This window comes from Cavia porcellus, unplaced genomic scaffold (assembly GCF_034190915.1).
Source record: "Cavia porcellus strain 051 isolate PalLab524CR breed Dunkin Hartley unplaced genomic scaffold, mCavPor4.1 scaffold_33, whole genome shotgun sequence".
Lineage (NCBI taxonomy): Eukaryota > Metazoa > Chordata > Mammalia > Rodentia > Caviidae > Cavia > Cavia porcellus.
The window spans coordinates 13,375,571-13,401,977 of NW_026947516.1; the positions used below are offsets into that span (position 1 = coordinate 13,375,571).

The 26,407-nt window shown below is 38.2% G+C and overlaps 1 protein-coding gene across 6 annotated transcripts in view; it reads left to right on the top strand.

Moving 5' to 3' along the window:
- Window positions 1-26,407, top strand: part of Frmpd4 (FERM and PDZ domain containing 4) — a 938,443-nt gene that overhangs the window by 380,157 nt on the left and 531,879 nt on the right. For 2 of the 6 annotated variants that reach the window (XM_063243080.1, XM_063243078.1), the window contains exon 1: window positions 2,494-3,034. The exons of 2 other annotated variants lie outside the window; for them this stretch is intronic. Coding sequence is in view for 2 of the 4 variants with exons in the window: in XM_063243078.1 (XP_063099148.1) it covers window positions 2,994-3,034 (41 nt within the window). In the remaining 2 variants the exon portion in view is untranslated. Of the gene's footprint in view, window positions 1-1,388; window positions 1,800-2,493; window positions 3,035-26,407 lie in introns of those variants that run through there. 2 more of the 6 variants (XM_063243079.1, XM_063243084.1) reach the window with 2 other exon arrangements.

Here is a 26,407-nt window from a genome sequence, read left to right on the forward strand (position 1 = left end):
TCAACCATTCTGTTCTCAAAAGCAAATATTTTTTTCAAAATGAATTTTCTAAAGGTATTGCTTTATTTCTTTTTTCCTAACCAAAAGCTGGTGGTGTGTGGCCTGATGTTGACTCAGAGAGACAGAAAGCCATTGGTAGCTACTCTCTTGGGGAAAGGTAAAGAGGTTGTAGGGGAGTAAATAAATTGTAGAGGATAAGAGGGACTTCATTGACTTCACCCACAATGCAAAAGAGGGCAAAGGATACAGGGGAAAGAGAATGGCTGAGAGGGGTCTTTAGGTTTCCTGGGGATGCTTGATCAATGTTGCTTTGACCATTAATTTAGTGAGCATGCAATTCACTCTTTCATTCATGTAACAAATACTTAACAAAGTTCTGGTCTAGGCATTTGGGACCCATGAATGAAAACAACAAAACAAACCAAAGTTCTCTGCCTGTGTAAAGCTTTCATTCCAGTGGAAGATTGAGACAAGAAACGATAATGATAGAAATGAACTTTATAGTATGCCCATGGGCAGTAGATTCTATGGACGCAAGCAAGTGAGCAAGCAAGCAAGAAAGAAAAAGAAAGAAAAACCAATTCATGACAACTTGAAAGCCTGGGTGTGAGGGTCCTGTAGATTTACCAAGTGATATTTGTGAAAAGATTTCTTAGATGAAGAAGCTGACTATGCAGATTTCTACTGGAAGAGCAATCCATGCCAAGGGAACAACCATTGCAAAGAGCCTAAGGCTGGAAGACATTTTCAGGGTTTAAAGAAAAGCAAGGCGATTAGTGCTGGTGCCTAGTATGTGTGTTGGTGACGAGGAGAAGAGAACAAAGGTGATCAGGTTGGAGGGATTCATGGCTGAGTTGTCCGGGGCCTTCTTGCTTATTGTAGCAGTGCTACTTTAGCTCAGAGAATGGAGAGCTTTTGCAGAGTTTGGATCAGACAAGTAACCTTATCTGACCCATATTTTTTTAGAAAATCACGTTGTCTGATACATTAAGAATAGATTGTGATATTAAAAGAAAAGATTTCTCTTTTTTCAACATGTTGCCTTACTTAAATGCCAGGGTTGCTATGAGACTCAAATGCAAAAGTGCTTTAAAAATTATAAAGCAATGTGCAGACCCAAACTATAATTATTTTACACAAACAATAGGGAGTACAGAAGCCAAGGTCCCTCTCGCCAACTTGGTCTAGAAGAAGTAACCACATTCATTAAAATTAAACTAGTCATCCTACAAGAAGCTAAAAGCAGGTTTATTCTGTTTATTCAAAAAAATATAATTTTATGCTCGAGTTCTAAATCATTTCAAATGTGCAGATTGCTACGGATTTTATGTTTAATTTTGAAAGAAATGCCTTGAGAGACGTGGTTGTGCTAGGCTTGAATACTGAAGATTTTCGTTTTAGCATCAGAGCACGATAGAAACAGAAGTCTGGGAAGTTTAAACAGATTCCCGTTTCCTTAATCCTCTCGGAGAGCCAGATGCACTGGCTAGATCCTCCAACGTTTCGCGGGTGGTATCTCTTCTCTGCGGTGGCCCTGCCACCAGGTGAACGCTGCTGATGGGAGAACACACACTTTGTGCGGCCAGCTGACCTTCACAGAGTAGAGGGAGAAGGTTTAAAGGATTTTGGAGAAGAGGCCTTGAGACACCAAGAGAAGGAAGGAAAAGGGGCCGACGAAGCCTGCGCCTCCTGGGAGACAGAAATGAATTAAGGAACTGGCGTGATTATCCAAGGTAATTATGTAAAAGAGGAGGCTAGGAGTTCTAAATGGCTACTACTTGGAGTTTACTCTGCCTGAGGTGAGTGTTTGTGTTTCTGTGATTTTGTTTCTGGAGGGTTTTTTTTTTTTCTTTTTTTTCCTCTTTCTTTTCTTTTTTCCCCTTTTCCTTTGCCGTCTTCACCCAAAGCACATTTGAAAAAGCAGCTCGCTCTGCCGGCCAGACCCCAATGCTCATCCTTCTTTCTTTTAGATTCCCAGCCACAATCAAATAAGCTTCCATACCACAGGCTCCCGGGACCCTCAGCTAAACCCTCTAGAAAGGAACAGCTGTTTGCACCCTCCCCCAGCGCCCCTCAGACTCTCTTGCTTATTTAACTAACGCTGTCGTGGTGCTGCTATCCAAAGAACACACCTTCCCCGCCAGCCCAGATTTCACGTCTTGCCTGGCGACTGGGGGAACCGGTGGGAACTCTTCGCTCTCCAAACCGAGCCCACTGTGCTGTGCATCTCCCTTGCATTTTCCCTGGACAAATGATCTGCTCTCAGTCCAGCCTGTTCCTTCCTGATCGCTAGTTTTGTTTACAGAGCAAACCGAGACATTGGGAGCCTGCAGATGCACTGCTCCCCTTTGGTTTGGAGTGGCAGGGGTAGGGTTCACAGTCCTCCAGTGTGTCATAGACTGTTAGTTCAGGTCTGAAAGATCTGGAGACACACGCGAAGGGTGACAGGAAAGTGCCTCCTCCCCCCGGGCGGGTGGGGGTGGGGACAGGAGAAGGGACTCAGCTTGGGGAAGGAGGCTGGGAAGCAGCTGCAGTGTTGCAAGGGGTGCGTGCTCCCGTGTCAAGCTTGCCCGCTGCCACTTGGCTCAGTCCGCGCTCCTTGGCGCGTGGGGCACAGGGGCCCAAGGGTTCGGGAGCAGGAGCAGAGCCCGACTGTCCCCAGGGCCAAGCGCACTGGGCGGGGCGCAGGACCCGGGCCGTGCTCCTGCCCCCGCCCCTAGCGCCCTGCCTGGCTTGCTCTCCATTGAGTTTTGCCAACGCCAGCGCCCATCAATGGTCCTGCTCTGGGATGCACACGCAGCTCCCGGCCAGAGGGGGGTAGCAGTCGCCGCCTCCAGGTGCGGGCTCTCCAGGGCCGCCGCCGCCACCCGCTGCCACCGCCACTCGAGCCCGGGGCGCGCTGAGGTCCCAGCCATGGGGCTACCGAGGCTGCCGTTGCTGGCCTGAGAAGGGCTGACGGAGCCGCCGCGCTCTGGGGTCTCCCTGCTGCCTGCATGGATGTCTTCAGCTTTGTGAAGATTGCTAAGCTGTCGAGGTAGGGGCCGCGCCGGTTTCCTTTGCACCCAGGGCCGCTGAAGCCCCGGGCAACTTGTGCTTTTCCCCCTGCGGGAGGCTGGGGTGAAGCAAAAGCTGGAGCGTGCAGCAGAGCTTAAGACAGGACAGAAGCCAGGTGACCAGGGGCTGCCGCGTTCAACTTATTTCTAACGGGCTGATGGTACTTGTGCATCCAGGGGTGTAGACCACTCAGCGGGAGACACACGCCCTCACACACATGTTCACAGCAGGCAGTTTGTTTTCCCTCAGGAAAAGCCCCAGTGGTGCTTGGGGTCACATGTATAATTCAGGGCCAAGAGAAGATGGTTGTAATCGCTACTGCTAGGGAAAGCCAGAAGTACTTGGAGCTTGGGTAATTGTCTTCCAAGCAGCAGCCCCCAAAGTGCCCCTCTCTGGCCCCTAAATTAGACCTCTATGTCTTGGAAAACTCAATTTGTAGGTTGACCTAGGTACCCGCAGCTGTGAGCCAGAGGCAAAGTCATGGGAGAAGTGGTGACAGACTTCCAGCTTTTCTTTGAGTAACTGTAGTCTTCAGCCTTGAAAGATGTAGAAATTTGCTTCCAAGTAGCCATATTGTTGAAACTGAAGAAAAATAATGAAATCAGGCAGATTTCTCTATCAGTGCTGAAAGAGGAACATTTCCACTTTGGGGCCACCTAGGTATTACCTGGTCAGAGCATTCCCCCTCTATGTTCTGTCTTAGGGCTCCTCCAAAGTCTTCATTAAACCCATGGAGTAAAGGACTTGTACTGGTGGTATTAACTGTCAAAGCCAGGTATGAGAGGTCTTACAAAACCATACCCAAGCCTCTGCAAGGGCTGGTCTTCTGCCCCCATCAAACCTCTAGGAGTTGGTGCCAAGGAGGGGGAATAATAGGTTTTTCCAGGATGTAGCTGAAAGTCTTGTTCATAATGTGGAGAGAATAATTGTAGGTTTTCCTTTCATTCTTTTAGTGTCAGATTGAGATGTGTTGATTGCATCAGGCAAGGTTGAGCATCCTGAGGCATAAAAGTATGTTGACTTTGCTTTGTTAAATGCCATTTGAGCCACTTTAGAACCATTCAGTTTGGATGGTGCCCTGTAAATGCGCCTTTCCCCAACATCCACAGGTCTTTGTTTTCCCTGTCCATCTCCACTTGCCCTCTCTATTCACGTGGAGCAGTCCTCATGGCACAAGCAGATTCCCTCAGGGAAGGACACCCAACATAACTTAATCTCTGGGTGGACCCGAGATATACTGGTGATGAGTAAATATGTGTGTCTTCAAGTGGCCCACGAGAGGTCCCTACAGATCACAAAAACTGATGTGTCAAGCAGTGTATGATTGTAGTGTGGCAAATTGTTTGGTTTCATGCTGATACAGAGGCCCATGGCTTTACATCACTATTCTATTAACTTCCTGCGTCCTTCTGCCAATGGCTAGATAATAAACAGCTGTCAAATAATGAATCATAGTTGAGAAACAGCCATGGGCAAGTTCAGAGATTGTGTAGTATCCTCTGGGTTATGGACCTAAATGTCACTGAAGAGAGAGAGAAGTTCAAACAAGAGTATTGTTTAAAGTAGCTGGGAGAGTTTTCAGTGGCCTCACATGCTAAACCCAAGGAGATTAACAAAATACCTCAAGGGTGGATTTAGTCCTTAAACTGTGGAGCTTGGGAGGGGTCGATGCTGTGTGTCAGTGAAAAGAGATTTAGTGCTCACTTTGCTAAAATTCTAGGATACCTTCTTGATGCTCACACATCTGAGCATTTATAAAAGCTCAAGCCAAGTGGGAGGGGGTAGCTATCTTTTATATTTGTTTGATACTGGGAATCAAACTCAGGACCTTGCACTTGCCGGGCAGGTGCTTGTGCCACTGGAGTATATCCCCAGCTCAGTATCTTTTAAAGAGTTTAAATTTCAGAAAATGAGTGTAAATTTCACATTCATCTTTAATGTGATGCAATGTTTATTCTAAAGAGAGAAAGTGCACATGCTCTTAGCTAATGTGCCATTTAAGAAGTCTGCCATCCTCTGAAATTCTTCCTTTTCCTCACTATGGGCTCAAGGATGATCCCCAAGCTGAAGCAGAGATACCTTTAGAGGTTACCAGCCTGCAGAAACACGTTTGCAGCTGCTTGTTTCTGTCCTTGAAGGAAGATAGTGTGCATGTGTGTGTTCTAAATACTTACAAAAATCAAGTTCTGTTCTCAAAACTGAAGTCTAAAAATGCTTACACTGCAGGATTTTCCTGATTTCAGAGTGGATAATCTTCCTAAAGGATTTATCTTTGATCAGCATGGACACTTAAGTACTTAAAATTCTCTTGGTTTTCAGGCAAACACACATAGTTACAGGGGCTGGGGATTTAGCTCAGCGGCATAAGCACCTGCCTTGAAAGCAGGCGGTCGTGAGTTCAATCCCTAGTACCAATAAAAATGAAAAAGACAAAAAAAAAAAAAAAACACATAGTTACCCTGGGTGTTGGCCTTATCTTTGGTTCTGACAAACTTGAGTTTGTGAATGTTGACTCAGAGAGCATTTGCAGTAACTGATTATTTGCCAAGTGTCCTATCAGTGAGTAAGGGTAGTAGTAATAATTGCAAAGTATTCTCAGAGGACATTAATCCACACTAGAATTAATAAAGTATGTATTTTGACTTTCCTAGGTACCTGTTCATAGAATCTGTGCCTTTTCGATGCTGTGAAAATTCAGCACTCAAATTTCCTTTCAGGAATTCAGTAGCGTCTTTTGATAAGCACTTAAAAAATGTATTCCTAGGGCTAGGGATTTAGCTCGGTGGTATAAACACCTCCCTGGCTAGCTCTAGGTTGTGAGTTTGATCCCTGGTACCAAAACAAAACAACAACAATCAAAAAATGTGCTGCCAAACACTGGACTAGCTGGGGAGTATCTGTGGCCCTTTAGAACATCTGTGTGAGTCATTACCCTTGATTACATCTGTCATGGGGGACATGGTGTGTTATAGTTCTATCTGAAGATGTTTTCTCTTGTTCTTCTAATTTTCTGGTTATTAAATTGCTTGATAGTTTTCATGTAAGTTTTACTTTACTGTTTCCTTGGTAACAGTTATATATCATGTTCCATCTTTGTAGATGAGAGCATTACCAATGATTTCTTTATAAGCCCATAATAGTATAAAAACAGGCATATATTTTTATTATTACTGCTCTTTGAATTGACTATTTCATTTGTAAAGCAGATTCACTCTTTCAGATGTTTACAGAAAAATGCAGTTCAGTGGAAAAACATATGATTATTTCCTCTTGCCTGAGGGAGCTGATCTGAAACCCCAAATTCTTAGGGATATTATTACACTTGTAAGGTGTTTGTCGATTGACTGCCTGACTTCTTGCTTTCCCTTAAGTAAAATGGCATACTTTGAGATTGTGATTGGGTCCCAACTGTTAATACGAAGATTATTCCTTAGAGTAGTAAATTTTAAGGATGCATTGTTTTACAACTTCTTAGAGTTGTATGGATTATTTTGTGGTTTCTAGCAGTGAATAGTATCTGTCATAATAAAGTCTGTGAATTTTATTACAATTATGTTTCAATTGAGGTAGAAGAATAATGCTTATTTATAGTTTCCTTTGATTTTTATTGGAACCTGTTTAGATACTATGAAACCTCTATTTTTCTTAACCTTTATATTACTCAGAATTAAATATTTCCCAGGGAAAGGGGGATGTTAAAAAGCAATGCAAAAGGTCACAGTTTTCCCATAGTAATTACTCTCTCTTTACCTGAGTAATTACATTAATATTGCTGATAATAGTGAGCTATGTAGGCTAGCAGTGAAAAAACCCTAAAGACTCTGGATTCAAATTTTATTAAAAATGGTACTTGCTAATCATCTGAATTCTTTCTGATTTCTGTGGCTGTCAGGAGGCGAAATGATGAAGAGTTTCATAACAGAACTAGATTCCTGTTTTAGGAATATTTAACTCGAGTTTCCCAGGGGTTGCTAGCGTGCAGCTGTGAAAGTCTAGTCACTTGCAGACTGTCAGCTTCAGTGAAACTTACCTGTACTTTAAATACATGACCTGAAAAGTTTTGTTTTCTACTTATGGCCCTTGTAGCTGTTCAGTCTCTCACTTACATACACACAAACACACACAAACACACCAAAGTTTGGCATCATTACATTGCTCTTTATTATCCCACTTGAAGTTGCCATTAAGTTTAGCAGTGAGAAAATATACATTTTTGATGAATTAGAAGTGTGTATGTTTTTTTTTTTTTTTTTCTTTTAGAGTTCTGGGATTTCACACAGGGCCTTGCATGTGCTGGAGAAGCACTCTACCGCTAAACTACATCCCCAGCCCCTGGAAATATATATTTAAAGATAATCTTGAAAACATAGATTTGATACTAGGGACAATAAGTAAACTTGAGACCGTCTTTTGGGAGGAGGTTACTAATCTGATCAAGAAATTTACCACCCACATACCTTCAAGTAATCTTGAGCCTTGAAAACTAGTCACAGTAAGGAAAGAAAATTATGAGTAGTTTAAAAAAAGAAGTTGATGATCTATAGCATATGGGGCAAACCTGGCAGTTTTTGGAGACAGGGTCTTGATATGTAGTGCAGGCTGGCCTTGAACTGACTGTGTAGCCTAGGCTGATCTTGAACTGAACTTGCATGGATCCTCCTGCCTCAGCCTCCTTAGTGCTGAGATTATAGGCATCTGCCACCATGTGTAGATAAAAGTGGTATACTTTTAAATGCTTAAAAAACAAAAACAAAAAAGAAGAGTAATTAAAATATCGGTGTCTATCAATAAAGTTTTATTGTAACACAGCTACATTTATTCTCTAATGTATTGTGTGTACTGCACTTCCTGCCCAAGTTGAACAGATCCCACAAAGACATTGTCTTGTTTACTTTTCTTTTATTGCTGAGACAAAATACCTGATGGCCAAAATTAAGGGAAGCTTATTTAGCTTATAGTTTTTGGATATTTCAGTCTATAAAAAGCTGGCTCCAAGTCAGGCTGGCATGGCTTAGGTGCAACATGGTGGCTGTGTAGATATGAGAAACAACAAGAGCAAAAGGGCAAAAGGGGAAAGCAGCCCTCCTGCCTCCATTGTGCTGTGTGCCGGCCACCTGCCCCTGGGTGGGCGCAACACTCACATCACCAGTCTCATTGATAGACAACAAACCAATCACAGATGCTAGATTCAGTTGCCTTTGAAAGGCCTGCCTCCCATGATTGCATAAGGCTTTAGGGTATCATTTAAACACAAACCATAACAGGTTTTATGGCCTGAAAATCCTAAAACATTTATGGTCTGGCTTTTACCGAAAAAGCTTACTGACCCCTGGATTCAACTATGCCTTTCCATATTTTCTCTTTATCCGTATCAAAACATGTGTGGGCACTTGTACATGTGTGTCAAAATGAGCATTTAAATACTCAGATTCACCGATGCATGTTCATAATTAATGTAGACCTTATTTTTATTGAAACTTCTGATCTTAAACTATTTACTTAGCTTTTCAAAATTGGCCATAGAAAGTTGTCCTAAGTGTCTTAGTGGGCATTTGTTGCACTTAGGAAAATCACATGTGCTTATTCTTTGTTCACTAAGTTGGCCTACTTTCTTTGGGCTGGAGAGTTACTGTTTGGAGTGACGCTTCCCTTCCATAGGCCTCTCAGCTTCTAGCACAACATGGATGGAAAAAGAATGGACAATAATACTCTTACAGCTTCAACCAGTATGTGCTGGTGAACTGATAAGTCCACAGGAGAATGTAGGTATTTCCTTACAGTACACTTGAGCCATCTGGTCCTAATGGCTAATGACCTTCCCTAATCTTATTTCCAAATGGAAAGAAAACTAGATAAGTGGAATTAGTTTTAGGCAGAGCAATATAGGTAGGCTATGTTGATTTGGAGTTGAATTTAACTTCACTTTCTTATCATTTGGTTGAGAGCATCGTAATGAAAAAAAATTGAGGCTAGCTTTCATTTTTTAGAGCAGAAATATCAAAAATATGCTTCCTTGCTTCTGGGTAATTTCGGTTGTTATGTAGTAAAACTCTTAAGTTATCTTGAAGAAATTTAAGCCTTAGTTTTAGATAACAAAGTTTATTTTCCATTTTTTTTCCTGGCAAATAAACTAGAAGGGTTTCCTGTCTGAACTGTTTTTTAAAAGCATATTTTTAGGTATAGTTTACAGTGTTTGGCATATGATAAATATACTGAATAAATAATGAGTGAAGTCGCATTCAATCAATTCTAATACTTGAAGTAAATAACTGGATACATTTGTTTAGCTAACCCAGTGGTGGTGAACCTATCACACACATGTTATTATTATTATTATTATTATTATTATTATTAAGAAAAAATATGTTAATGTGTGAGTTGTTTTTTCTAAACTAAAACCTCTGTGTTCAGGTTTAATTTTCAGTATTGATATTTTTCAGTAAATAAGTGAATTCTGAGTTGCATTATGGGCAATGCTCCCTAAAGGGTTCACCATCATCGAAGAACAGTTACAGTCCCACAGTCAGTACTTCTTGAATGTAAAGGGGCACATGTGTTATGTGTTAAAAATAATGGTCTGTTCTTGGTACAGACCACAAAGAATAAAACTTTATTTCTATTCTGACATTTGAAGCTTTGAAAAAAAATTTGATGCTTAAAATGTTATCAACTTGTATTTCAATGAAACCTATTTTAGTGCCATAGTTCAATAAGCAGAGCTAGGATTACATTAAAATAGATTTTTATAGATGTCATTATTTTAGGAAGCCTGTTTTAAATAGCAGGAAAACATAATAATTTTTGTAAAAGAAATATTTCTAAAGTTAGAAAAGAAAGTTTCCTAGATGTCTTACTATAGTTTAACTTTTTATTTTGGTTAATTTTCATGTTTCATGAGTTTTGTGAGATTAATTGAAAATAGGAGCATGATTATCTGCCAAAGATGAGCTTCAGAGAAAAGAATAGACAAAAGTTCACAGAATCAATGTTAAAATTTGCTGAACAACTATAACAGTGGGTGTAATTTTTTTTTTTTTTTATATTTAATTGTCACGCTTACTGTTCAAAGAGAACAGTGATGGAGAAAGGCCATCTGGCTGATTTGGGGCTAATTTGTTGGTTTTACATTGGATTACACTTACAATGGCTTCTCTAACTGAAGTCCTGGATACCTGTTTGTTAATGAAATTCACAATCTCACTCACCACTTTTGACTCCCTTACCAGAGCAATTAACAGTATATGGAGTCTGGGATTAGTTTTGATCCATGTCTCTCATGTGATCAACTGAATTGTGGTTCTGAGCGAAGCCACCACTTCTGGCATAGAGTCTGGACTGGCAAACTATAGTCCACTTGATCTGTTTGCTTTTATTTTTGTTTAATTATTTTACAATATCTTTACTGCCAGTTTTTGTCAATAAAGTTTTATTGGAACACAACCATGCTCATTTGTGTCTTTACTGCATACCTTTATTTTTGTGAGAGTTGAACGGTCAGTCATAACAAAGACCACATGGCTTACAAAGCCTAAAATGTTTACAAAGCTACCTGCCCTTTCCAAACTTACTGTATCACTTTAGGTTAATTGAGAAACCTTGCAAGGTTCACATAGGGTCTTCTCTGTCCTTTTCTTCTCCTTGCTTCTGAGGGACAAATACACATTCTTCATCTTTACTCCTTTGGGAGCCATATTTCTAGATACTTTTTAGTCCTCCTTTACAGCCTTGTATTTTTCTTTAACGCAAATAATAGGTACACACACACGCACACTCACAATTTGTCTACTACTAACCATATTGAACTTTTTAGAAATAACAAAATGGTACCATAATTGAGACTTGAATAAACTCATTTCCTCTGAAACAATCTTTACTTTTTAAAAATATTTTTTTTATTTTAAAGAGAATAAAACAAAAGAGAATAGAACAAAGCAAAGCAGAACAGAACAATGTAAGCAACACAGCACTTCACCACAAGCCAACCGGATATCAACAGTAGCTACCATAAGAATACCTTCACAAACAATAATGTCAAACATGACAAAATAGTATAAAACCATTAGAGAACATGAAAGCATTACAGGACTTCAAAGCTAAATAACAGGAAATGAACAATGGCTACTATAATATCTCATTTTCGTTAAAAATGTGTTTATACCATCACACATAATATAATCTAATACTTTGTTCCCCTTTCACTTGAATAACTATTGTTTATCTTTACTGTTTTGGTTTTTAATCTAAGCTTCCTCCACATACATTTTTCCAATCTGCCAATTCTGGCTTACCCAGTCAGACTATCATTTTTATGTGAACTATTCTTTAACAGACCTACCCTTCAATTTAGACAGGATTATTTCTTACTTGTTGGAAGCCCCAGACAGGGGTTCTTTATGGGATAAGGAGGTTCTGTTACCTGTAGTCGATTGAAGGACCTGGCACTCACAGGCTCCAATCTTTCAGTAGTTGACTTATATGGATTATATTGGTATCTGGAATAATAAATAACTAAAAGAAATTAGATCCCCCAATAAAAAAACCCAATAAAATGGCAACGGTAACGAATAGACACTTTTTAAAAGATGAAGTACAAATGGCCAATAAATTCTAGATGAGTTCCAAGGTCATCTGCATTATCAGCATTCAGCTGACAGATGAAAGCAATGAAATTGTGGAAGACTGTCCAGGCTCCCAGTTGAAGTACATCATTCTGCCCAAGTTCAATTCATTAGCTTCCAGCCATATTTAACTATGAAGAAGGCTGGGGAATTGAGTCCAATAGTGTGTCCTGTCTCTGGCGCACATCTTGAATTATACCTTTTTCATAACAATTATCAGCTATGTGGTAGACTGTGCTTTTGTTCCCAATCCCATGTCTTTTCTATACGATCCTATAGTTTCTTCTGCTAGAGGTGGGGTATACTTCCCATTGTGTTAACCTTGACCATGTGGTTTGCTTTGGCCAGTGGAACATAGACAGGAGGCACATAGTATCAGTTTTGCTAGAAGAATGTCTAAAGTACACTGTACACTTCTTTGTTGATTCTAACATTACTATATGAAGAACTACTTAGTGTAGCCTATTGCCCTCAGATGTTAGATATACATGGAGCAAAACCAGCTAGCAACCCTTAAGAATAAAAACAGATGCTATTGTCGTGTGATACCATCTCATGCAGCCTTATTTTGGCATTAGTTGACTTATATGGATTGCATTAGTATCAACAATAATAAAGAACTAAAAGAAATTAGATCCCCTCAATAAAAGACCCAATAAAATGGGCAACTGTAATGAATAGATACTTTTTAAAAGATGAAGTACAAATGGCCAATACATACATGAAACATTGTTCAACATCTCGAGTCATGAGATAAATGCAAACTAAAACAACACTTGAGATTCCATTTTACTCCAGAAACAATGGCCATCATGAAGAAATCAAATAATAACAAATACTAAAGAGGCTGTGGCAAATGAAGAACACTTCTCCATTGTTAGTGAGAATGTAAACTAGTACAACCACTATGGAAATCAGTATGGAAATCCCTCAGGAAAATGAAAATAGAAATTCCATTCAACCCAGCTCTTTGCCTATGTATCTTCCAGAAAGAGGTAAGATATCATACTTCTATCATACTGATAGAAGCATATACATGTTCATAATAGCACAGATCATGTTATCTAAATATTGGGAAGAGGCCCAAATGCCTGTCAGCAGATGAATGAATAAGGAAAATTTGATATTTACATGCATTGGATTCACTGCCATAAAGAAAGATAAACTTGAGTCATTTATAGGAAAATGAATGTACCTTGACTTAGTAATGCTAAATGAAATAAACCAGATATACAAGCTTAAATATCACACAGTTTCTCTTATGAGAGACCAAAGTATAAATAAAGAGCAAAATAAATGATAGATAATATTAAGTATAGTAATAGTTATTGCAAAAGGAAAGCGGACCAAGTGATGGACGAAAGGGGAGAGGAGGGAGAGGACAATAAAAATAATTAAGATGTGTTATATACATATACCAGGTGCCCACAATGAGTGTAATCATTGTGCACTGCAAGCATGTACTGATGAATGTCAAAAAGTTTAAAATATTAATTGTATCTGGTTTTGAATTATGTCCCTTTCATGAGCTTCTTGAGAGTAAAACCCATCATATTAAAACTTCTTTTTTATAGTGTATAATATAGAGGATTTATAAATAAATTGTGCATTTCATGTGACATCAAATATTGATGATCATAGCTATGTCTGCTTCTGTACTTCATTCAACCAATCTAGTGTGTTGCACACTTAGTGGAGAGTCTCTGCCCATACCCGCAGCTTTGGAGCAGCCCTGCATCTCGTCCTGTATCCCCTCAGTCTCACATTTGTTTTCTTTTGCTTTCTTCTAGTCCTGAGAACCTTACTCTTCTCCAGTTATAGATACTGTTTGTCTACTGCCATGAGAGAATTGTAGACAGTGTTTATACAATACTTTAAGATTTCACAACAAGAGGTTTGTGTACTTAAATGTGATATTAAAGAACCTATGATCAAGTTTTTGCATAGAGTATATGGATAAAATGAAGAACAAGAAAGTGGAATATTGTCCTTACTATGTCAAGTGAAAGGCATTATCTTGCTAAAGTGCATATATTTGACCAATACATTTTGTTTCTATATTGCTCTTTTAAAATGTCACACTGGATGAACAAATTTTATCAATAGGTCAATGGGAACTTTGCTTAAAAATTAACTTAAAATTCAGAACAGCTGTGAAAAACAGAAGGCAATGCTTTTTTCAGTGATATAGAAAGATCTCTGGACACCTTTATTGTTAAGTGAAAGTAATAAAGTACAAATCTGTTTTAAAACATGCAGGGGGTTGAATATACGTATTTTTCATTTTTTGTGCATAAGAATGACTGAAAGAGTACCCAAAACACTAGTAATGATATTTAAGTCTGGAAAGTAGTGGTGTATGAGAGAATAGAGTACACGAGGCCATATCCGTTTTCACATTTTTGATTTTTATTTATTTTTATTTTGAAATCTGGGAATATATTGCCTATTAACAATTTTAATTTACTTACTAGTTATAGATGCTAATTAGATACCTACATAAATCTCTGGGTCCAAATAATCACAGCAATAAGTTCTTTTTAATTTTTTTTATTTTAAAGAGATTAAGACTAAAGAGGGCATAACAAAACAGATTAGAGCAGAATGATGTAAGCAACACTCTATTTCACCACAAGACAGCCTAGAAATAAGTTCTTAATGTGTTTTTCTGATTGTCAAAGTAAGACCTTTATTGTAGAATATTTTTAAAATACAGAATATACAAAGGAAAAAGATGTATAAATATTTGGAATTCTGCCAGCCTGGTATACTTACTTAACCTTCTATTTTCTTTAACCTCTATATCTCTTCTTAACATAGATAATATAAATATACAAACACTATATTTAAGTTTTTACAAAATATTGTATTCCTCTCTCATTACCCATTCTTTATAAATCTAAAATTAACAGCTACATGTACTACAATTTACTTAATGATTTCCTATTTCATTAACATTTAGATTGTTTGTAGTGTTTTACTTTGGATAACAATATGATGAATATCTTTCCAGCTAAGTCTTTGGATTTCATGAGCAGATTTTAAAATGACATTAATAACAGCATGCTGAGTATTTCAAAACCCATGAAAGTCAGTTTGAGATGTCATTAAAATGCTCTTCAAATTGTATTCTAGTATTGTGGACCTTTAAGTTCCTTGGAGGAATTAAAGTTGACAAACAGCATGTTTTTGCAAGTTAACCTATTTAAAAAAATTCCTGAATAATGGTAGATGTAACTTGGACTGGAATGGAGCAAGTTGAGTGTTAGTTTGCTTATGTATAACATAGGAAAATTATATAATATTTCTTCTTACTTTAGTTACTTCAAAAGTTTCATATTTTACCATAGAATGGGCACATTTAAAGAAATTCATATATGACAACTTAGATTAAAACACAATGAAATACTATGCATGTGTGAGAAGATGAAAAAAGGAATATCCTATACATTGATAGGGAATGAGCTCCAGGGCATGTGTATTAACTGAAGATATTAAAGTACACAGCAGTAAACATACTTATACTTAACATAAAAATATTCAAAAGAAATACAAAAAACTAGTATTGCTTTGGCAAAAAGAAAGAAAAGAGAAAATTGGGTAAAAGCTAAGCACAAAGCAATATGCCTATAGTCTCAGCTACTTAGCAGACTGAGGCAGGAGAATCGCTTGAGCACAGGAGTTTGGGACCAGCCTGGACAACAGAGTGAGACCCCATCTGAAAAAGAATTGAGTAACTATTATCTCTCAAAACATTGTTAAATAAAGAAAAATCTACACTGTGAAAATATATTGCTAACTCAGACAGTTCTTAATTATACTTCCTAAGTTTTTTCTCTTTCGAATGAATGAAACAAGAGACAGTTTAATGTATTAAGGATATATATCAAAAAAGTATCATAAAAGTTTCAGACCTATAAAATTATAACTTTATTAGAAAATTAAGATAAAGCTAGAAGATCATATCGTTATAAAAATATCTTTTATATAGAACTGAGTGAAGTAAAATTCATTCATTTTTAATAATTAGATAAGGTTTTCTCTGATAAGAAGGTAAGTAAAACTTCCTCTTATTTTTTGTGGTAATGAGGATTAAACCCAGGGCTTTGTCACTGAACTACATCTTCAGTTCCTTTTTTATTTTTGTTTTGTGAGAGAGTCTTGCCAAGTTGCCCAGACTGGTCTTGAATTTGCGATCTTCCTGCCTCAGCTTCCCAAAGTGTTGAGATTACAGGCATATGCTACCATGCCTGCCCTAACAAACTCAGTTTTATAAGATCCCTCTAGATTAAGGAAATCTTTTTAAATTTAAATTGTATTAATTTTCAACAACATCTTACCAATCTTATTGTTTGATATTTTTTCCATTCACTTAAAGGGATGACTTTATATTTTCTTTTTCTGAGAACCATATTCAGGGGGATCTACTGATGAATGCTTCCTTTAGGACAGTGATTTGATTATGATGCCATTAGTTCATAATTCGCCTTTCCGGTTGAGATCACGTTGACAGGCTGAAGAACAGAGTGCTATTTAACTAGGTTGATGAAACACGCAGGAGGCAATAAAGCATCTTATCCTTCTTTACGGGTTAATCCTTTGCTTTATCTCTCTTTAGTGCTAATGTGGTTTTGTAAATGCTGTAAACTTCCATTTATCTAGAATATAATGATGTGTTAAGTAGTCCAGCTATTGTAGTTACATATGGTACAATTTTAAAAAGATCATCTGAATACAAGAATATATGTGTACCATCACATTAGATGCATGTATATATAGTAACCTTTTAAAAAATTTTGTGTAAGTGTGGCTTTGGGTGATACCACTTTGCACTTGTAGATATTTCTCTATCAGTGTTCCTACTGTAAAGAATTACTCCTTCTCCCAAACAGATTTCAAACAATTTAAACAAGAATGGTGCTCTCAGTGTTTGTATTCTCCTGTCATGCTTGCTTGCCTTCCCAAACAAAAGACATAATAACCCACACATGCTATGCAGGAAAGGATTAAAAGCAAAATGCTGATGAACTGGTTCTCATTTATCCACTAGTTGCTTTATCTCTCACAGGTGAATGCTTAGAGAGAAGTATGGCAGTCATTTTAAAGAAGTAGACTTGCTTAAGAAGATAGATGAAAAACACAGGCATGTGGACCGTCCGTCCTATCCTACTGCATTGTCTAGTTTTTACCTGCCTGTGTGGGAGTGACTGGCAAAACTCCACTACAGTGGCTGAGCTCTAATAAAATGTAGGTAATTTATTTAAGGAATCTATATTTAGCAGTACATATATAACCTAACTAGATGCAATGTTTTAAAGTAAAAATATCAGGGCCAGAGATTTAGCTCAGTGGCGTAAGTGCCTGCCTGGCAAGCATGAGGTTGTGAGTTCAATACCTGGTACCAAAAAACAAACAAAGGGGAAAAAATGAAAGAAAATGTCACTGTTGATTCTAGTTTATTGGTATTTTTTAACTACAAAGAAATAAATAATTGACTAACAGTGGCTTAAACTGTCCTAAAGGAACATGGTTGCCAGGTTGGGATTTACTGAGTGAGTGTCAGCAAAAATCCAGGCTGTCCAGGCTCTTTCTCTCTTTGACTCTTTTGGTCTCGGGCTTTGTACCTCATGGGTGTAAAGTGATTGACACAGCTCCAGGCATCGTGTCATCATATGACTGAATTCAGAGACAGGGAACTGGGTGACTACATCATTTTGTGCATTCTCCTTGAGTGGCTTTTTTGAGCGTGGAGGAACAGCCTTTCTAAAGTCTAGGACTTCCCTTATTCACCAAAATGGAGCACATGGGCACACCATAAAGTGAATAGAGATGGTCATTTCTGACTCATCTTTCCAAAGATCCTAGTACTCAAAATCAGGCTTGCAGGAGAATGGAGTAAAAAGAAAGGGAAGATGAGCAAGAAATTGACATGTTCCCCATTAATTTCTGTTTTCAAAGATGCACTTGAGGAGAACAACAAGACCGTTGTTCACAAAAGAAACATGTGAACTTGGAAGGTAGTTGCCAAATATCTATCTGAATACAATGCTCATATTCTGACGGAAATATACTGTCCTCATTGTTTTATGGTCCAGTCGAAATTGTATCCATCAGAATGCTTTTAACAGCAAGTAATACAAGGCATGATAAAAATAGCTTCAGGTGGAGGAAAATTTATTATCTCACATAAGAAATGCAGAGATAGAGAAATTTTAGGACCGATTGGATAGTTTGAGGGTACCTGGCTTTTGCTGCCCTGTTGATGTGCTGTCTCAGCATACTGAGTGCACCTGTTTTAATTGTAGAATGGCTACAGTAATTCCAGCAATCTCCCTTTCACACCAAAAGGACGAAAAGTGAAGACAAGATCATTGTCTGTTGCTTCAGTGCCTCCTGTTTTGAGTGTGTAGAGAATTTTCCCATAATCCTCTCACCAGAGTCCCCCAGTATTATACGGTGCCAGGTTGTCAGCATATCCTCCTACATTATTCCTGGATCTGCCTGGTGAAGATAATTGCCATGGTGGTTTTAGACTTAAGACACTGGTAAACTGTAACTTATGGAACAATTCTGGCCCATAGCATGCTCTTGTAAATAAAGTTTTATTAGAACATGACAGCACACCGTTTATGTATAACTGATAGCTGCTGCTTGCACTAAAATGATTGTATTGTGTAAATGCTATGGAGATCATATAGTCCACAAAATTTACTGTTACCTAGCTTTTTATAGTAAAATAGTGATAACTTCCACTTTAGAATCATATTGATGCTCAAGTAGGAAGCATATGTTGGGTGATGCCCCTTGGGATGTTTAGTTGTTAATAATGATGGTGTGGAAGTCCTATGAATATATGGTGAGAAGCATTCATGAATGCTGGACACCCTGATCAGAACATTCTGTATGATGAAGAGTCATTCTGTCCCCAAATTCAAATAGCAGTGGCATCTCCTTTTGGCAAATACTGGCTTCCATGATCAAGAGAGTCACTTTCTAGGTGGAAAAGGCCTCAGCTCCCTGACTACCATTCTGCCACCAGCCTAGCACAAGGCTATCTCATCCCAGTGCAGAACTGAGATTCTGGGAAGGAAGAAGGAGAGGAAATGACTGTTGATTAGGCATCTAAGAGCACTGGCTCTGGAGAGCAGAGAGGATTTGCTAAATTGATACCTAGAAGGGATGGTTCTGTGGGTACCTGATAATTATGGGCTGACTCATCAGCTGATGACAGTGGTTGCCTTGATGGGGTTTTACATGAGTGGGAAATATACTTCTGTGCATCCCATATATTGCAGAATTTAAGTTTGCAAGAACTAAACAAGTCATTTTTTTTCATGCTTTCCTGTAATGAGCAAATTACTTTCAACAAGTATGTATTAATCATGTGATTGAAAGTAGGTTTTAAAAGATAATCATAAACAATTAAGTAATTAAGATAATTTTCTTGGTGTTTATGATAAAACCAATTAAATTCTTATGCAACCTTGTTGTTAGGTTGTCACGTTGAAAAGAAATCCAGTCATTTGGATTCTTATTTCTTATTCCTAAGCTTTTACTCAGTGATTGAATGAGGTATAATAATTCATAGTAAGCATGCCTCTGCTATGTTTTGTTATTTCTACATCCATAAACTCATTAACTGAAGGCATGGTGATGGGTGTGAAACATATATTATATAGCTCAATGAACAAATAGGTGTAGATATTCAAATTTTAAGCAGATATGATATTTGATGATTGTAGTGCTCAGATATTTTCCATCAAAAACTGCTAAGAAATGTGTTTCTCATTGTTGGCGCACACCTAAAGCACAGTTGTACGCAGGTGTGCATGTATATGTGCACATACACATTGAAACGAAAGCTTCACAAAGCCATACTGAATTTAGCATATTCTAATTAGGTTCTTTGTTATGATTTTTCCTACTCTCAATTTTGCTAATTGCATGCCACTGAAATAGTTTCATAACCAGCACCCCCATAAATTGCAGCCCATGTCAGAGAACACTATCGTGTGGATGTGTGTTTTCCCCTACTGGGAGTTCTTCCCTCTTCTTGAAACATCATTTCTGTTCCTTTAGGAACTTATCTTTTCTCAAGCCAAACATTATGTAGTGAAGTGGCTGCTGCTTTTTAGGCCTTGGGATACAGACTGAGCTGGTGAGTGTGTTCATCCACAACGTTTGAACTTTTTGAACTTTAGCTGACAAAGAAGGGCTTTAGAACAAGCCTTTAGGAGTGTGGATCCAGTGCTCCCTGAAGCTTTAAGTGACTTTTTGCCTGAGCTATGAGCAAGCATCTAGTGAGGGCTTAGGTGAACAGGTTCTCAAAAGCATTAGGGTTCTGCTTCCTGTCATGCCAGAGGCAGGTACACTTTGGTGAGTTGATATTTTGTTTCTCCTTCATCTTGTCTAAGATAGTTTGTGTCCTGGAAGGGCTTTAAGTAACAGCAGTGGAGATTGCCATGTACTGATTCCATGACAAGGCTTAGTTTTAAAAGGTCTTCTTTTGTCTCTGGTGTGGTCTGGTTTTGAACAATATAGACAGTGCTTACCTCTGTGAATCGAGAAATATGAACACATTAGAAGCTTATGGAAGATAAACTTTGTGTGTGTGTGTGTGTGTGTGTGTGTGTGTGTGTATACATGCTCATGTATAGATAGAAAATGAATGGGCATGAATGTAGACCAGGAGAGATTTATTGAAAAAATGATGTTTTCATTAACAGAGAAATCCATCTTTCCACAGTTCTGCTTATACTCTCTATGGTATCTGCAGAGATTTGACTCCTCAGACTTCAGAGTGTATTTCAACAGTAAACTAGCAATTTGCAGTTTGAATTGGATGTTATCAGACTAGGCCAGAAGGTTAAGAATTAGATAGAAGTTCCTAGCAGCTGTACACATCCTACCTGGAAAAAAGTTTGTATCTCTAACTTGCCTAAAGGAGGGCAGTTGACAATGTACTATAGATACTTTGATTCAATCTCTATGGTATCTTGTATACCCCTCTATCCTAGTACCAGTAACACTTGTGTTATTTTTAATGAATGCTTTAATTCATAATATTCATATATAAGTGTAGACTCAATGCATTTTCACAAACTGAATGCATCCATGCAACAACCACCAAGTTCAAGAAGTAGGAAGTAACTTGACCTCTAGGTGCCTGCCTTGGGGCATTTCCCAAAGTTAGCTGACATCCTGACTTCTCTCACCTATCTTCGATTTTAATATAAACTGAATCGTGTAGATGTATCTTTTGTGTAAGTAATGTTTATGAGTCACAGCTCATAGCTGTAGTTCATTTTTTATTTATATATAGTATTCCATTGCGTGACACTCCTCAGTTTGTTCATTTACTCTACTGTTGGTGATTTAAGGAGTTTCAGCTTTTACAGTGAACAGTGCAGCTCTGACCATTCTTGTGCCTCTAATTTGTTGATTATATCTATAACCTTCTGCTGTGTGTATTCCTAAGAGTGTAATTGCTGGCTCTGTAACTGTCTTTTGTAGTCACTCATGTTTTTCTTTTCTCTCACTAAATATTAATTCTTTAAAGGAAAGGCAGCCTTATTCAGTATGGTCGAAGCCCTACACGTAGCAGAGCAGCTGTTGCATAGGAATTGTGCAGAGATCTAGAACAGACCTGAGAATTCTTTTGCTTTAACCCTGGGCATTTAAGCTAGAGCATGGTACATGTGCTGAACAGGTCTTGTTGGCCAGCTCTTCTGATGCAATGAGTTTAGGAATTACTGCTGTAATAAAATGATTTCTAAATGTGAAACATCTCTAATATCAAAATCAAAATGTATGTCCTGCTCTTGTAAGATCTCCTCCAGGTGATAATGCAGAAATCTAAATTCCTCCTGCCCATTATCTTTAGTTTGCAGCTCCTGAGACATCATGTTTGTGTTACCCAGGTTGATTTTGAAAAGGAGTAATATAGCACTTCTCCCACCACCCATCAAGGATAATTTGATCCAAGGATGGACAGGACCACAGGAGAGAGTGGAAACTATGGTCTCATTAGGATCAAGGATAAGAGAAACTGGTTTGATGACCAATACAAACCTCCATTGAGTTTCAATCACTTTCTCTTCATACTCATCTGAGAGCTCACTTTATTCTTAGTCCTTTGTCCTCCTCTGAGAAGTGGACAAAGTCTTCATCTTTAGTACTATTAAGTTTCCCTCCGATAGTGCTCTAGGTCATCATATGTCTCCATGTTCTTTATTCTGTGATCAGATTTTGGCAGGATAGTATGTCTTTCTCATGCTGGACATTTGGAAGATAGTCAGTTCTGCTATAATATGATAGAAGCAATCTTAAAATTATGGCACTATGCAAAATCATGTGATACCCAAACATCAGGTTTATAGGGACAGTGTGTAAGATGCACAACTCGGTATCTCCAAAACTTTCTCAATGCACCCATTTTTTCAAAAGATAAGAAACTAATATAAAACAATACTACAGTTTTACACATACTGGATAGTTGAAAATAATGAAAATACCACAATACATATGTCATTTTCCCTTGAAAAGACTTGAAGTTTGTTTGAGTTACTGAGATGGGGAAGGAGGCTGATCTGAAATCTGTGGGGAAGTTGGAATCTTAAATGGGAATGGGTGTGGTTCCTATGGTACATTGTGAACTGAAGTCGCAGGAAATACTGGGAGAGGCACGTATGTTTATGTGGCACACTTGTGTATTTTTTGTACACCTATGCATGCAGATCTGTTCGGCTGTGTACAGTTTTCTCAGTCCAGAGCAGTTCTCCCAGATGACATTCTGCATAATCAATGAGGAAATTTGCCTTGCACTCAAATCGTTGTCTAATTATTAATCCCATCGAAACAAATTCACATTAACAGAGCAAGTAACACAGCCAAACTGACTGTACCCAGATATTGCAGGTGGCTGTAAGTAGGCAGACTGAAACATATATTTGTTGCAATAAAGTTCCAATTAATACATATCTTCTTGTGGATATTTATGACCATCATTGTTCTCCAACCAGATAATCTGCTTCTAGGTAATTAAGAACTGGCTGTAGTTTGGAAGCCACTGTTGCTGGGGTAGCATACCGATTTTTGTTCTTTCAGAAAAGTTCCTCTATATTCTCTTCAGTGCAGCATTTGCTCCTCATTGGTAATCACTACAAACCATAAATAACCCTTACTTTAATTGTTCCTCTGTGGCTTTCATTCCCTTTAATTTTCAGTTGCTCTCTTTTTTTCTGAATACTGCTCAACATTACAATTATCTTCTTTGAGAGGAAAGCACAGGGTTATCACATTCTTTAGATTATCCTTGTGTCTAAAATATGATCATTTGTAGAACAAAATACAACTTCATGGGGTGTGTGGGTGTGGGTGTGTGGTGCTGTGGGTTAATCCCAGGACCACTCTCCACTGTACCACTGATCCCCAGGCCTGTTTTGTTGTTGTTGTTGTTTATTTTGTTTTGTTTTTTCTCAAGACATATGCATTAGGCTGGCCTTGAACTTGCGATATTCTTGCCTCAGCTTCCTGAGTACTGGGGTTATAGACACTCTTCTGTACCTTATTAGATCATTATTTTATACTGGGAATTTAACTCAGGGTCTTTGCACTGAGCTACATCTCCAGTAAGTTTTTAATTTTTTTTTTTTGAGACAGAGTCACAGTGAGTCAGAAAGTTGCTTCCCAGACTAGGCTGGGAATTTGAGATTTTTGTGCCTCAGCCTCCTAGAGTGCTGGGATAGGCATGCATCACAATGACTGGTGAGATCATTTTTATGTTAATTATCTTTATTGGCTATGAAAAGATGTTCAGAGCCTACAATATCAGTACTAACATATATACCAGTAATAGCAATGCTTTTTATATTGCTTATCACCAGAGGTATTAAAAGTGCTAATATAATAGTATTATTATTGATATTATTAATATTAATATTGTTACTTTATTCTGCAGTTATACTATGACTAATACAACCCCCAAGTATTTATATTAGTAAATATTACTTCCAGAACCTATGGATGATACTATTCCTACTAGCAACTTCTACTATTGTACAGCTGCTACAGTTGCTGCTGTTTCTACTACCAGACTGCCTAAGATGCACTGAGCGCTGACTGTGCCCCAGATATTTTGATAAGCATTTTATAAACAATGACTAAGATACTTACTTGATCTTCACAACAGCTCCAGTGTGATATTTTCTTTCTCATTTTTGCACTTAACAGAGAAATAGGATACTGAGCATTAGATAGGATAAGTAAATTGTCCAGATTTAGGACCTGACTACTGCTTGAATCCCCACTATACTTGCAGCAGGAATTATTGCCACAGAGATGTGCTATAATCATTTGCCTCCCATGATCATTTGGAGCTGCCTTTTAAAAAAAGTAATGCTGTCTATGGCAAACATGTTTATATCCTTTGTTGTATTGTGTATATTTCTAGAGCTGTATCATGAAATACTGATAATCAGATCTCCAACAATGTGAGAATTAATGAAAATTGCCCCACACACCAATTTGACTTTTGATGCTGGTGATTGAACACAGAGCTTCATGCATGCTAAGCACATGCTCTACTATTGAGCCAAACCCCTTGCCTTTCTCCTTTCACTTTTAAAACTCTGATTTTCATCACCACTTCCAAAGTAAGCAGTGCAATTAGATGTTCCAGATGTCCTAAGTGTTTCTAGATAAAACCATCCTATTACATAATATATTCTAGATAAAACCATCCTATTACATAATATATTCCCTTCTATTGAATGCTTGCTTCTTTTTTACACTTTGTTTCCGAAGGAAACGAATGTGATTTACTCAAAACAGCAATGGCAATCATGTGATGTCAGAGAATGTAAAAAAAAATTATTTTGCATTTATAGATGTTATTCTCAAATTGAAGGTACAACTAGTTATTTTGCTCCTGGAATGATACTGGAGGATCTGATCACTAATTTTCAATAGCACAAATACTTAACTGTAGGGTGGGAACAGGCTTCTCATATTTATTAGTGTTTGTCCAGTTGGTAACAAAATGCAGCTCAGAATTAATGGAAGTGAGGTTGTGGGATCTATTTGGAATACACAGCACTGAGCTCAAGAAAGATGCTGGTGGTTTCTAAGAAGAATATAAAACCTTGTGAGAAACAGAGGCTTTGAAATTATTGCAGAACCTTCTTGAAACAGCTGTGGTTACATGAGGCATGGGATTTGGACACCAGCTCCCCACTTACAATGCAATTGTTAATTGCATCTACACTGTTCTATAAGCAGATGTACTTTTTTTGGTGACTTATTTCCTGTTTATCTTTTTCAATGACATTTACAATTAGTGCCCTTGAAACTGAGGACCATGAGTGCCAAGGAGTTAGTCTATGTAGCAGTGAGTCACAGTGGGAATGACATATGCTTTCACATTCACTGCCCACCACAGACACCCTGATGGCAGCATCTGGCTGCAGGCAAATCTGGGAAGACTCCTCCGCTTCCACCCCTAGCAGGTGGCATGTCCCCTTCCCTGTGGTGAACATGGCTTTTTTTGGGTTAGGGAGATTCCTTATAAACTCAACAAATGATCTGCTTATGCTGCAAAACCATGAGATTTGGTAGATTTCTTTTTAACCTAATTTCAAATGTCACAATGGGCCATGGAATTTATCCAGTTACAACTTCAGCTCTGTGAATTCTCCACTAGGTAGGTGTCAATGATGAATGTGGTAAGTGAGAATTTTCCTTGATCTTATTGTGAGTATTTCACTAATCATATCTTCTGATATCTCCTCCTCCCTACATCGTGTCATGAAAAGAAAGAAGGCGAGAATAGAACACACATTTGTGTGGAGGGACCTGCAGTTGCCAACAAAATAGAATGGCTGTCTGAGGATGGTTTCCAAGTGACAGTTCAACCAATGAGTTCTGAATGGAAATTCAAACCTCTCTAGTGAGTGGTGGATCACCCTCCGCAGAGATACCCAAGACTCAGTAATTTCCATTGGTGAGCTTTTCACAGGACACTGAACAAGTTAAACTATTCCAGTATTCCTTCTCCCTTACCTGGAGTTGTGTTTTTCTCCTTGTTGCCTATGCTTTGAGCCTGGTTCACACTCTCCCTTTTTCCTTCTTTCTTCCTTTTTCCCTCCCTCCTTCCCTTCCCCTCTTCTCTATCCCATTATTATTGATCATTCTTTTGATTTTTAAAATTGTTTTGTGCTTTGTTTTTGAGATAGCGTCTTGCTGTGTAGTCTAAGCTGGCCTCAAAATCACAATCCTCATGTTTCTACCTCCCTCCTTAGTGCTGGGATTACAGAAATGTACCACAGCTCCTGATTATTCTTGAAACTAACTTTTCACAATGGAGTTGCTCATTTCCAGTGACTCTTTTGAAAACAAAAAAGTGGTCTTGGAGACTCTGAGGGGTTAAAATTTTTTGTTATGAGAGCACCCCTGATTCCAAGTCCCCTCAGCTGAGTAAACTGTATCCATGAAGGTTGAATTCAGTTCCAGGATGTATTTGTACTTTCCAGTTCATGCAAAGGCTAGCATTACCCAGAAAATGACTTCTTGGGATCCAGCAAGTACAGATTATAGGAAAAACGTCTATATTGATTAAACTCTTCTTAAGCATGCATGAAGTGCAGACAGAAATGTACAAAACGCACAAGCCTTACTTTGAGTACTATTTAGCAGCTTCACATCAGCAAGAATGAGAGGTAGTAGAATTTCCAGGGGAA